The sequence below is a fragment of the Triturus cristatus genome, chromosome 12 (assembly GCF_964204655.1).
Source record: "Triturus cristatus chromosome 12, aTriCri1.1, whole genome shotgun sequence".
Taxonomy (NCBI): Eukaryota; Metazoa; Chordata; class Amphibia; order Caudata; family Salamandridae; genus Triturus; species Triturus cristatus.
Window position 1 is genome coordinate 195,039,982 of NC_140595.1, and position 13,340 is coordinate 195,053,321.

Sequence of the window (13,340 nt, forward strand, 5' to 3'; positions counted from 1 at the left end):
GATCCGGTCTCAGCCTCAGACCCCTTCTGGATAGACAACACAATTTGTGTGTCATCCGCATATGAAGTTAACTGGAATCCAAATGATCTAATCAGAACAGCCAGTGGTGCCACATACACATTAAACAATGTACCACAGGGAAGAGAAAATGGCCTAGATCTATCTCTGCCAAGATCTACTGTCTGAGTTCTATTGGTCAGAAACGATTTGAGGAGATCCCAGGCCTTGCCTTTAACCCCGACCGCCAATAAACGGTCAATCAAGACTGCGTGATGGACCGTATCAAATGCGGCCGAAAGGTCCAACATGATGAGTATAGCGGCACCACCTTGGTCCAGGGCCTTTCTGACCTCCTCAGTAGATTTGATCAATGCCAGCTCAGGGCTATGTTCAGCACGAAAGCCGAACTGTGTACTGTCAAGCAAAGAGTTGGTTCGGAGGAAAGAGCTGAGTTGACCATTCATGGCCCTCTCGATCATCTTTCCTGGAAAGGGGAGACGAGAGATAGGCCTGTAGTTGCTGGGATCAAGTGGGTCCAGGATGGGTTTCTTTAGGAGGGGAAGAATGGATGCTATTTTCCAAGAACTCGGAAAATGACCAGTATAAAAAATAGATGCAAACAGTGGCGTAAGAACTTCCCCAATAACTTCAGGAACCTGTTTCAGAATGATGACTGGACAGGGATCTAAAGGTTAGCCTGACCGAATGTCTAGTAAAAGTTTAGTAACTCCAGATAGATCCAATAATGTAAAATGATCTAGCATTGGAGTATGCCTGTTTTAGTCAGGAGGCCATATTAATACGGCCTCCATGGCATCTGTGGGCGTGAAAGTGAAGGAGGAAAAGATGTTTTCAACCTTTTGTAAAAAGAAAGCGGCCAGAGTCTCACATAGTTCCGGACTAGCGGGAGTAGAAAGCTTGGAGATTGTATTAAACAGAACCTTAGATGAGGGTCCAGCCTTCCTAATTTGTTCTCCAAAATATATCTTTTTGGTTTCAAAAAGCAATTTTTTATATTTGGAAAGATATACTTTATAGATCTCTTTGTCAGAGATTTCATACCCTCTCCTCCACTTACGTTCTAACTTTTTACATTCAAGTTTGTTTTTTTAGATTTTCAGTATACCATGGGGCAGATGGCAGTGTCCGCTTGAAAATGCATTGTTTGCCCGGTACTAGTTTCCGACAAGCAGAGTCTACCCTTTCCGTATAAGAGTTTGTGGCTTTCTCAACATTAAAGGATGGAACGGGCCGTGAGGCTTTCAACAGATTTCCCAGTTCAGAGCTGAGTATAGAATAGACCATGGATATTAAACTCCGCTAGGGTGGCCCAGAGACATTCCCACGTGACACGGTTGAATGCTTTCTCAGCATCAAGCATGACCATTCCCCTTTCCAACTTTAGCCGTTTTGCAGCATCAAAGGCTATTATAGTGGCATTTGCATGTGATGTGGTATCTCTGCCCGGTCTAAAACCATGTTGCTGTTGTGAAACCAATTGTGACATAAAAGGTGCCAGACGAGTTGCCAATACTTTTGCAAATACCTTAGCATCTGCGTTAATAAGTGAGATTGGGTAGTACGACCCGCCCTCATCTGATGGTTTATTCTTTTTAGGAAAGAAAACAATATTTGTTGTCTCCCGAGACTTGGGTGTATCCCCATTCTCACTTATATATTGTATAACTTTAATCATGGGAGGAATCAAAATAAATCATTATAAAACTCGACTGGTATTGCATCATCACCAGCCGCTTTGCCCGATGAAAGAGCCGCTTTTGCATCGAGTATTTCTTCGCTAGTGATAGCCAAATTCAGGGACCATATCTGTTCTTCGTCAAGCCCAGCTAAATTGCACTTTCCAATGTATTAAAGGCATTTGCTTTCATCAAACAAGCCAGGACTACCATTTCTTGTGCTTCAAAGAAATTGAATTCTCAATTTGCTAATTTTAAAAAGATAAAATTCAGAAAATATGTACTTCTGATATGATTCTAAATTTCAACATTTGAAAATGGTTCTTTTAAAAACGAAGGACCTTATTTAGAGTTTGGTGTATGGGATACTCACTCACAATAGTGGCGGTTGTCTCATCCTCAGTAATAAAGGTCTAGTAGACCCTATTGCACTTTAAATGCGGTGGATGGGATTTCTGCCATGTTTTGACGGAGTATCCAGTGTGTCAAGCTTGGCCCAAATTATTTATTTATTACAATGTGCTCTAGGTCACGACGCCTGGGAGCTAGATGACGCAAGTGTTGTTGACTATGAATCAAGAGCCCATGATGAAGAGTTAGGATTTACAAGTAAGTAACCTTTCTTTATTTTCCAAGTAAAATGTTTGTGTGCCTGTAAAAAGAGTAGTGGCTGATTTGTCCTGTGTTTTTTGTCAAGGAAAAAAGTAACACTTTTGTTGTCTCAGAGTTTTTCTTGATGTGGTAAAAGAAGTACTGATGGTATGCTTTTCATACACTTAGATCTTGGACAGCTTGGGGTTGGGGTCCGCAGGACCACCTGTACCTCCTCCTACCACGTTCTCTGTAGTCCACTACCCTGTGGAGCGAAAACCCCAGAGTGAGCACGAAGTTCTGGACCATTTTGCCCTTCTTGTAGCTTCACCAAATGACCCCAACATAATTGTCGAGGAAAAGGAGCCAGAGCCTGAAGTGGACCTTCCCGTGGCTGTCCCTGCACCTAAGGTACTAACATAATTCTTTGTTCGGAAGTATCAGCTTGTGAAAGCTACTTGTTGGAAACATAGCAAGCTATTTATTGTTTTATTCATGAAGATGGACAAAGTAATCACCGTCCTCTGAATTGAAATTCAGACTGATTTTTTATCAGTTTTATATGGTGTCGGCCTAGGTTGATTTGCCATTTCCTCACGTTTTCCCAATTTTATTTAGGTATAGTGGAATTTGGGGTTTCCTTAGTCATTGTAAATGATTTAGAAACTACTTGAGGAAGAGAGAGAGAGATGCTTGATATATTTTGAAACAAGATGGAACACCAATATTGACTGACTAGAGTTGGACCCTAATGAGGAATCTCTTATTAGGCTACTAGGGTTCCTTATGACCCAGTCGGTAGCAAAGGCCTGAATAGGTTTTTAATCTGACAGGGGAGTCTGGTAATTAAAGTTTTTAGTGACAGCCCTAATCAATTTTAACTTACAATATAACACATCTAACATCACCCACTTAAGAATCTGCTTTGCATTAATCATACATAGGCTTTCCTGTTTTCAGTTTCTATTCTGGTGTTTTTTTTCAGTGTTTTCAAGTGATTTTAATACCTTAAAAAACAGTGGTTATCAGTGGTTACACATTTTCGCGCCATTAACAACAACAGATACAGTGTTTTTCAAGTGTTTATGGAACATTTTGCTTCTATTATAGCTTGTTTTCTGCACTGATAGTGCATGGTATATAGACTTTGTATGTACAGTGTATATGAGGTCCACTCTCATGGAGATATTTCACATCTACACCAGTTATGCTGAACACTTGGCAGACAAGGGTGTTGGCAGACTCTTTTTTTTTTATTATGTCCACTAGAGCAGTTATGTTTTCGTGTAAAAATCTAAGCATGCAGTAGAGTGTATGTTTTTTTCACATCACTATCAATATGCGACCAAAGATCCTTACATTTCTTGCCTTTGGCATTATCACTCAGCAAAAGTTCTGTAAACGGTTGCCACATGGATAATATAGTATTCACAGCCCCTTGTACTGAGAGCCATCAGCTAAGTGACACAGTTGGGATGACTCTTTCTTTGATGCCACACAAAGCACAAAATGAGAAATATTTGCATTTTAGTTCCCGCACACAAAAAAAACATGCACCAGAATGGACAAAAAGTCAATAGCCTTCTTCATTAACTGAAGACTGTAAAGATGCTTTCAGCATACAATCTAACAAGTGGCAAGGATCTCTTACAGGGAAGCACTTCAGCTCAGGTATCGATTTTGACAGGCCATCACACAACTTTTTCATAAATGTAGCTGAATCACTGCAAATACAAAAAATATCACTCCAATCTTTGTTGAACTTGGAAAGAACCTTTTTGCAGCAGCATTCAAGGTGACACTGCGTTCCATGTTTTCCAAACGTCTGGTGACACCACTATCCCAGATGCTTTGTGATAGCACTCTTTTCACATATACTTGTCACTATACCTTGCATTGAATGTTTAAAGCCTGAGGTGTTGGCAATTCACCTACTATCAATACTGACTCACTAGAAACTGGGGGCTGATGTATCAAGGGTTATACCCTGTGGGTAAATGTGATGGCACATATTAGGAAAGATTCTATGAAACCAGCCATTTTACCAATCAGTGAAAGAATCAAAAGCAGCCAAAATATCAAATATAATTTTACAGTTTATAAAATAATTAAACAAGACCTAAAAAATGCTTCTAAACCCTGCATCTTTAGACCAAAGACCGCAAAACTGAACAAAGCAAATGGAAGAAGAAACAATATTTTAATGCCATCCATAAACAACAAAACTTAAGCAGAATAATATTAGCCCAGTCTTTCTTGCTGCTAGCTTGCATTTCAAAGTTACATTGTATTGCCCCCTTCAGGAAGAAAAAATATGACTCATTCACTATCCTTTTCCTTTCTTTGAATGGCATTTAGTTTGTAGTTTTGCATGTGTTTTTTCAGTGTTTATATGTTTACACTCGTGAGGGCTTTTTCTCTTTCGGTGGGGTTTTGGCAGTTCTTATAGGTTTAAACCTAAAACCGGACAGCCTAATCATACAGCATACCAAAAAAAAGATCTCTGTTACAGTGACCCTTCGGGTGACCCGTTGGGCATTGCAGCGCCGACCCAACGAGGAGCAATAGCCCTATGATGAAGCATGACATGCCTTTGGTATGTGTGAGGGCATCATGAAATTATTTCATGTACCCTAACTCTGTTCAACCTGGACATATCATCTCTTCGCTTTCCCTTTAGGAACAGTGGCCCCAATTTTTGTCTGTATCTCAAACCCAAGGAGCATGGTCACTGGACCTTTCCTTTAGCTTCTAGTCCTCCTCCACCTCCTCCCAAGAGGATCCTTGTTAATAGATGTGTTCCTTGGCTAACAGCAAGTTGTCTGCCCACCTATGAACCCAAGGACCCCACTACCCCAAACAGAAGCCCCATGCCCTACCCATTCTATGGCCATAAGGCCATTGGTGCTGGGACACATGATTGTTTGCTTATGGGGGCCACTGTCCGCCTTCTGCCCCGGATAGCCATTTGCAGCCCGAAACTGTGTTTAAGAGTATGTCTGCCTGCGCACCTGGAGCCCTCGTATCTGAGCTTATAGTATTCAGAAATGCATACATCATAGTTTGTTTTTATAAACAAACTTTATTAAGCATTTGGAAGACATGTCACAGTTAGGCCTGGGCTAAAACTTCGTTCCGGTTGCGGAAATTGCGATTATTTAACATTTTCGCGTTCCGTGGAAAGCGCGAAAATGTCAAAATTTCTGCATTACGCAGCTTAGCGATAATTTGTTTCTTGCTGGCGCTGTAAAATAATACATTCTCGCGTGCGCGCGATCGCCTTACCTGAATCCCCGCGTTCGCGGACAAGTATTCCCGATCCGGTCGCGTTCTCCATGAGATGTTGGATTGTTGGTAGCCATTTGCACTGTCTCGCGACAGTTCGCGCCCGCAGTGACGTCATGCGTCGCGCGATCACGTCTTTCTTCTCGTGATCATGCACCGCGAGACAACTGAAAACAAGATGGCCGCGCCCGTGAGCAACCACATGGGTAAGTTGGCGAGCCGCGACCATGCAGAAAATATCGCGAACGGGCGGGAAAAAAACTTCCGCATCTTCGCGATATTTCCGCGTGTTTGCGGAGATTTTTAACATTTTCGCGATAATTTGCGAAAGTGGATTTCACAAATTCCACCCACCCCTAGTCACAGTACATCATCTGCATTCGCTCTGCTGAACGATCTAACATAAGGACTCCCTTGGCATATATATATACATTTCAGTATTGCTGTGCTGGCATCCAAATGCCTATACTCTGCCCCCAAGAGCTTCGGTATTGGGTGTTTGCTAAGCACATGTCAATAAATGGTACAGTAAGTAATTGAACCCCCCTCCTCCCACCAAACAGTAGCACCCACCCCCCTCAAACCCCCTCCCCCCAGGCGTGTCTTGTGTCATTAAGCACCTGCTTCCTTCTCCGGGTCACCCTCCAGAATCCTCCATCCAGCCCTCTTGCTCTCTAATTTCTTGATAAGGCTTCCGTCTGAGGCATACTTCCCTTCTCTCTCACCCCCACACATGGACTGCCACACCTGCGTTCAACCATCTACCCATGGTTATTCCCGGTTTCCCTCTTCTAAGATGTCATTGAGCTGCTTTAAATGCATCATTAAAGCTTCCCATGCCCTAGCTGCTTCTAACACCTTCTCACTCCCAGTATGCCTAGCATTTCGTAAGTGAATCACACCCTGCCCATCGCACAAACTCTTTCCTCCATCTGTTTATGTTTGCACCTCCCCTTGCTTTCCAATGACTCGTGATATCTTGCTTTGCTAATACTAAACCTAGGTCTTGAAATTTGCTGGTGACTGTGTTCTTAGAAGTATGTGGAAATCTGTGCAGTAAGCAGTATCCTGCTGCCATAATCACTTCTTTCTAAGTAATTTCCCCTAGGATTTCCGTCACTTCCTTCCAGTAATTCTCTATTTCCAAGCAACTCCAGAACATATGTAAAAACTCCGCCCCTACTTCGCTACAACGGGGACATGCTGCTGTGTCCGTGTTGAAGTACTTATTGATGCACCCTGGGGTAAGGTACGCCCTATGGAATGCGTAAACATGAACCAGCTGGAATCGAGCATTTAAAAGTGGTCTTACGGACTCTTTCAGTTAACTCTCCCCATGCTTTTTCCTCCATAGGTTTTCCTAAGTCCTCTTCCCATTTCTGTTGGAGCTCATTAAGTCGGAGGAGGGTTGCACAGCTCAACCTTCTATATAAGCAGGTGACCGCCTTAAACGTCCCCGCAGCCAATATCAGATATTGACAACCTTCATCTGTTCCAGGTTTAGTGAGACCAGCCCCCAAATGTTTATGTATTTCAGCAGTTAAAGCCGCATGAAGCAGGAAGCCGCCCCCGGTATCCCATTTTGCTTGCTAAAGTCTTCAAATGGTAATAACATGTCATCCTGATACAATTGCTCTATGGTGAGCACTCCAGTTTCCTCCCATGCCCCTAGCCGCTTCCAATCTGCCCTGTGAGGTAATGCCATACAATACTTTAGTGGTATCTCCGGTGCATAAGGGTGCCTCACTTTAGTCCTCTGCGACCTTTTGACCCAGCATTTGTAGACCACATGTGTCTCCCCAGTCATTTCTATCTCTGATACAGGTAGTCTCAGCACTATCCCGGATAGGAGGTCTGGAGTAGGGCATCCATCACCCTGCTGCTCTGTTCCCCGAAGTTGGCTGGCCACCCATTTTGTTAGCCATTGCAGTTGAGCTGCTATATAATAGTATTCAAAATCTGGCACCGCTATTCCCCCTTCCGCCTTGGGCCCTCATTAAGGTCGTCAGAGGTACGCTTCGCCTTCCCGTCCCCCACAAGAATTCCGTCGTAATAGTCCGGAGCTGTTTAACCCTGTCCGCCGGGACCCATATTGGTAGATCTCCGAAGACCTAGAGGAGTCTCGGGAGGGACACCATCTTTAATAAGGACATCCTGCCTGCCAGCGACAAGGGAAGGGTTCCCCAGAATTTGAAATTAGCTTTCGTTCCCCATATAATCTTTCCCACGCTGCCCTCCAAAAGATCCCATCTATCATGATATATTTGTGCCCCTAGGTATGGGATGCTTCTCCCTTGCCATTAAAATCCCCTCTACCGTCTGGGGCTTCTCCTGCCCCTGCATAATAGGGACAAGCTTGACTTTCTGCAATTCACCTTAAGGCCCGCTACTTTTTCCAGCGCTAGCAGCAGTCCTTTAGCTCCCTCTAGTTCTGCTTCCGTGTTTCTTAAAAACAGAATTAAATCATTGGCATACAAGGCTATATAATGAATTTGTCCCTCGACTTCTCCACACATTCATGGCTGTATTCCGTGCCACTATGAACCCAGCCTGGTCCCTATGTATGAGATTTGTCATGTGCAGTAAGAGTCATGTGGCCAGTATCCTGCTCAAGATCTTATAGTCAAGGTTGAGCATTGACAGAAGCCTATATGCTGTCTTTTCAGCCGCCTGCTTTCCTGGCTTTAACAGTGGGACAATCAAGGCCTTCCTAGTGGTCCCTGGCAGCTTCCCCTCATGTTTTGCTTGGTTATATAGCGCTACCAGTCGGGGGACCAACATATCTATCAATGTAGCATAATATTCAATGGGAAACCCGTCTGTGCCTGACGTCTTATTTCTGGCCATGGCCTTAGCAGCACCCCGTACCTTGTGCAGCTCTATCTCCCTTCCCAAGACCTCTGCCTCTTCCTCGCAGATTGTTGGCAAGTCAACACTTTCTATATATTCATCCAGTTCTGCAGCTGTGGGGGAAGCTTTACTCTTATATAGTGCAGTATATCACAGAAATGCTGATTGATATCCTGTTGTCGGTATCGGGTCCCCCCGTTCGTCTCTCAGCTCCAGAATAACTCATCACCTCTTGGCTGGATTGGCCAGCCAGGCCAACAGAGCCTCAGGGTTATCTCTCTCCGCGTGAGCCCTTGTCATATAGTTCTTCTAGTCAAAACAGCGCAGTCTTTCTACGTGCCCTGCCACTTCCTCTCTGGTCTCAATGATTTCCCCCTGCTTTTCTGTATTCCCAGGCCTGTCACGATCAGCCTGCCTCAACCTCTGCTCTGCATTCAAGGTATCTCTTAGAAGGGTACTCCTCACTCCTAGCGCCTCATGAATATATTGAACCCTAAGCACCACCTTGAATGCCTCCCACTCTATTAAGATATTGGAAGCTGTACCTTCATTCTCCGCAAAGTATTGTTCTATGGCTGTGCGGCTCTCGGCCTGGTATACCTGATCCTCCAATACCTCTTTTTTAAGGCGCCAAGTGGGGATATTTGTTTTAACCCTGGCCCAGCTGAGGCAGACCACTAAGGGATTGTGGTCCTATACCGTATGTGCCAGGTATTCGCTACTCTGCACATCGGGAGTACATAGAACAGCGTCTAGTCTATACGTGTAGGTCATGCATAGGGAAGAAGAACAAATAGTCCCGTTCCCCGGGGGAAGTGCCCTCCAAGAATCTATTAATCCCCGTTGTGGTTGCCAATCTCTTCTTGCCCTTGCCACCCTGTGAGCCGGTGAGTTGTGGAGGGGGGGGGAGGGGAGTGAGACCTGTCAAGCCCTACTTCCTCAACACTATTGTAGTATCCCCCCAAGACGACCGAACTCGTCAGTACATGCGCTAGCGACCTAGAGAGATCCACCAGGAATGAAGCTTGCTCTGTATTTGGAGCATATATACTCCTGATCGTTATATCCCTTCTGTCCAACTTACCCAGTACTACTACATACCTCCCATTCAGGTCTATGAATTCCCGGGTGCATTGAAAGGGGATCCCTGCTCTCACCCAAATCAGTACCCCTCTAGCGAATGCGGAGTAGTTTGTATAAAATAGTTGTCCTCGCCACCTGCGTTTCAAAGCAGCCCCCTATTTTTGCATTTATATGTGTCTCTTGTAATATTGCAATTCGCACCCCTCTTTGCACCAGGAATGCGTCTATTTTATGCCGCTTTGTCATAGAGTGCATCCCATGCACATTCCAGGAGATGCACTTATAATCTATGTTGGGTCCCATTGAAGAGCCGGTGTACTTGTAAAGTGCTTACCCCAGACACGCCTGGTCCCCATTGAACAACCCCAAAATAATTGAACTACCCATCTCCCCTTCCCCAGGACAGGCAGAAGTGACCCCCCTCCCATCCAAACTCTTCTAACTATATTGGATATGTGGGTTTAGTGGCTGTCACCCAGCCCCGGAAGCCCCTCCACCCGAATCATATAAGAACCGTTGGTCCCCCCTAAGCTCTTTATTTTTGTGTCTATGAAAATATTTCCCGCTGCCGTCCTCCCTCCTATATTGTATGGAATGTGTACTTCAAAATGATATAGTTCGCCAAAGCTTGCAGTCCCAAAGTCCTGAAGTTCTGAATCTCCCAGATCAGCCTAGCTCATTCGCGGTGTGGGGTGTCATGACAGGCATCTCAGTTTCCGAGTCTTCCGCCGCACTCACTTTTGGGGAACTTTCCTATCTGCCACCTTCTCTGTCGCTCCTCGTTGACCTAGGGCTGGACACCAGTTGGCTGAGCTCCACCACTGCCTTGAGGACCTTGCTCCTTTCGACTTGAGCTTTTGTTGGGGTTGGTGCCCTCGATTGTCCCCTACTCGTTCCACCATCTCCTGCAGTTGATCTCGAAAAAGTGCCTCCCGACCTCCGTCCCTTAACAGTTTCCAGCCAATCCCAGGCCTCTTGTGGCGTCAGGAAGAACTGTGCTCCTATAGGCCCAACAACACGCAACCTGGCAGGGAATAGCATTTCATATGGGAGCTGCATTTTTCGAGCTTTCTCTTTACAGCCAAGTACGTGGACCTTTGTCTCTGCACCTCCCTGGTAAAGTCCGGGAACACCATCACGCTGCTATTTCCGATTTGTAAGTCCTTCGCTTGTCGAGCCTGCTTGAGTGTATGATCTCTGTCTCGGAAATGGAGCAGATAAGCAATGATTGGCCTTGGCGGCACTCCTGGCCTGGGATGCTGGCCAGCACCCTATGCTCCCTCTCAATTGCGTGAAACTGCAAAAGTCCTTCTGGCAACACTTCTTTCTTGATCCAGTCCTCCAGGTATTGCACCATATCATCGCGTTTCTCCTTCTCAGGCAACCCTACTATGCGCAAATTATTACGGCAAAATCTCCCTTCGCTATCTTCTGCGTGCATCTCCAGGAGTTTAACCTTTGCCACCACCTCCGTGAGAGATTTCTTTAGTTCTGTGACCTCTGGAGGTATGTCTGCAAGCACTTTCTCCGTGCCAGTGACCCATTCCGCAAGCCGGCGGTGGTCATCCTTCAGGCGGCTGAGATTGGTGCCTATGGAGTCTATTTTAGTTTTGAGTGCCTACCGGCATGCGGTAATAGCTTCCATTATGTCTGCCAGCGTGAGCTTTAAAGTTGCTGCATCCTTCTCCAAATCTTGAATATCATCTTTTTCGTCCATTAGGATGCCTCCTCCTCCCGCCATTACGATGCTTTGTTCTTTTTTCCTAGCCTCTTTTCCCATGGCGGTTGTCCACTTAGGTGCTCCGCACACGGATGGCCGTGCATTATATACGATACACCTCCTGCGTGCTATCCCACCTAGGGCAAGCTCCCGGTGGACTCAGCAACACCTCTGAACCACGGGCTCCTCAAGCAGCCAAACTTGTGATCCACATGTGCGGGTACCCTTCACCCGCCCATTCACCACTGCACCTCGCAATTAGGTCCCCAGCTGGTCTAGGGATTGCTCTCCAACAGAGTAGTGTTTCTTCCTATCTTCAGGAATCACAGCTAGGTGTGGGGCCCTCACAGTCTACTCTCCATAAAGGAGGACCCTCTGTTGGAACCCGTCTCCTCCACACTTGGTCTCTCATATGCCTGAGCCGCGCCTAGCAGGACAGCGTATTTAATCCCAAGTCCTTCTTCCCCTGCTAGGATGACCGCTTTCTGTGGGTTGTGGTATTCACTGTAAAGCTCCCATCAGTCCTCAACACCTCATGTCCCACACCACAGGCATTTTAGGGAATGTCGCTTCTATAATCAGTGCACTCTCCGCTCACACCTTGTCTTCTCGAGCATGCAGCCGCGGGCCACCACCGCCAGGTGAGGCATCTCTGAAGAGCTCCCTTCCGTACCCCACTGCAGCCGACCGTCACCTCCTCCAGGCCGCAGTGCGGGCAGACAAACCTCACCATGGTTCTATTGTGGTCCCAGATGCCACCGCCCACCAACCAGACCTCTTTGCGGCTTGCTTTCCACACAGAGCTGCTTTACCAGAGGCCTGAACTCCCCCCCCACGGGCCCGTGCACGCGACCCGCGAGGGCTTCTTTCTCCCTTGACTCGGCTTCCCGCTGTAAGTCTGGGCAGACTCTTGTTATTACCAGGGTTTGACACTGCTTCCCATATCCTTTCGTCCGGTACCTGTTTTGGGTCTCAGTCAATTAGGGGGTGTCAGCCTAGTGTCCAGTGGCCTTCGAGTTCACCCCGTTCTGCCTCACGTATGCGGGCACTCCTCACTGTGGCTTGGTACTGCCACACGCTTCACTCCTCGCCCTGTCGAAACGCAGTAAGGCCAATCTCAACGTAGGGGGCGCCAGCCTCCGCGCTCACCGCCATTCTGCCTCGTAGTTCGTACACTCCCCGCCCGCAGCTTCTCTCCTCTCTCCATGCAGGCTATCAGTTTCCGGACTCCGGCTCACAGCGTGGGCGCCATTTTGTGCACTGCCTCTCAGGGTCGTCTCGCTCTCGTGCTCCGTCGTTTCCGACTGTACGTCCCAAACCGTCATGCCACTTCACAGCCACTGCTTCCCTGAGAGGGCAGCCGCCAATTCCTCCACTTTTCTGAGGTCCAGGGGCTCAGGATAATGCCAGATATGGGAGTCCTGGCTGGAGCTCCAAAGCTTGCACCCTTCTACATCGGCATCAAGCCACGCCCCGCAAATGCATACACCATAGTTACCACATGTACCACCAGCTCCTCTCTGCCCCTTGGATGCCTCACCTTGCTCGGGTGGGGCACCCCTGAAAGGGGCATTAAACTATTGGCAACTGACTAGCTCTAAAAATAGTTGGCCCCAACTTTGCAGTACCCCTGGTATGCTGCCAAAGATCTGAGTCCAACTCCCTCCACCTTCTAATTATCCATTCTCACGGGCACCTTCGCCACTTTGCCAGCCCATATTTCTCCTCTTTAGACCTCACGGCCTGATGGAGTAACTTAAGCATCTCAATATCCTCCCCTTTCCAGATTCTCTCTTTAGTGGCAACAACCAATGGACCCCAATGGCTTTGTGACCCCCCGGTATGGCAGCCTCTCGATTTTAAGCTCCCCCACTGCCTGCCCCCAAGGTATATCCCCCTGTGCCTTCCATCTCCCCCTAAGCACCCTTTGTGTCATCCAGCAGTATTTCCATACCTACCCCTACACCCACAACATACCTTCCCTGAAGGGGCTCTGCAAGGCCACAGGCAGATGCCTGCACCACTGAGCTATTGCTCCTGGCCTTTACGCAGCTGCTCCCCCATTCTCCCAGTGTCACCTCCAGTGTCTACACCTGTGGACACCATTACAGGAC

At 46.8% G+C, this 13,340-nt stretch overlaps 1 protein-coding gene and 1 long non-coding RNA gene across 2 annotated transcripts in view; one reads left to right on the top strand and one right to left on the bottom strand.

The window, feature by feature from the left end:
- Positions 1 to 13,340, top strand: part of HYDIN (HYDIN axonemal central pair apparatus protein) — a 2,467,744-nt gene that overhangs the window by 1,555,600 nt on the left and 898,804 nt on the right. The window contains exon 47 of the mRNA XM_085640020.1: positions 2,478 to 2,699. Coding sequence (XP_085496146.1) covers positions 2,478 to 2,699 — 222 coding nt within the window. The remainder of the gene's footprint in view (positions 1 to 2,477; positions 2,700 to 13,340) is intronic.
- Positions 1 to 13,340, bottom strand: part of LOC146773041 (uncharacterized) — a 335,031-nt gene that overhangs the window by 166,425 nt on the left and 155,266 nt on the right. The gene's annotated exons all lie outside the window — the stretch shown is intronic.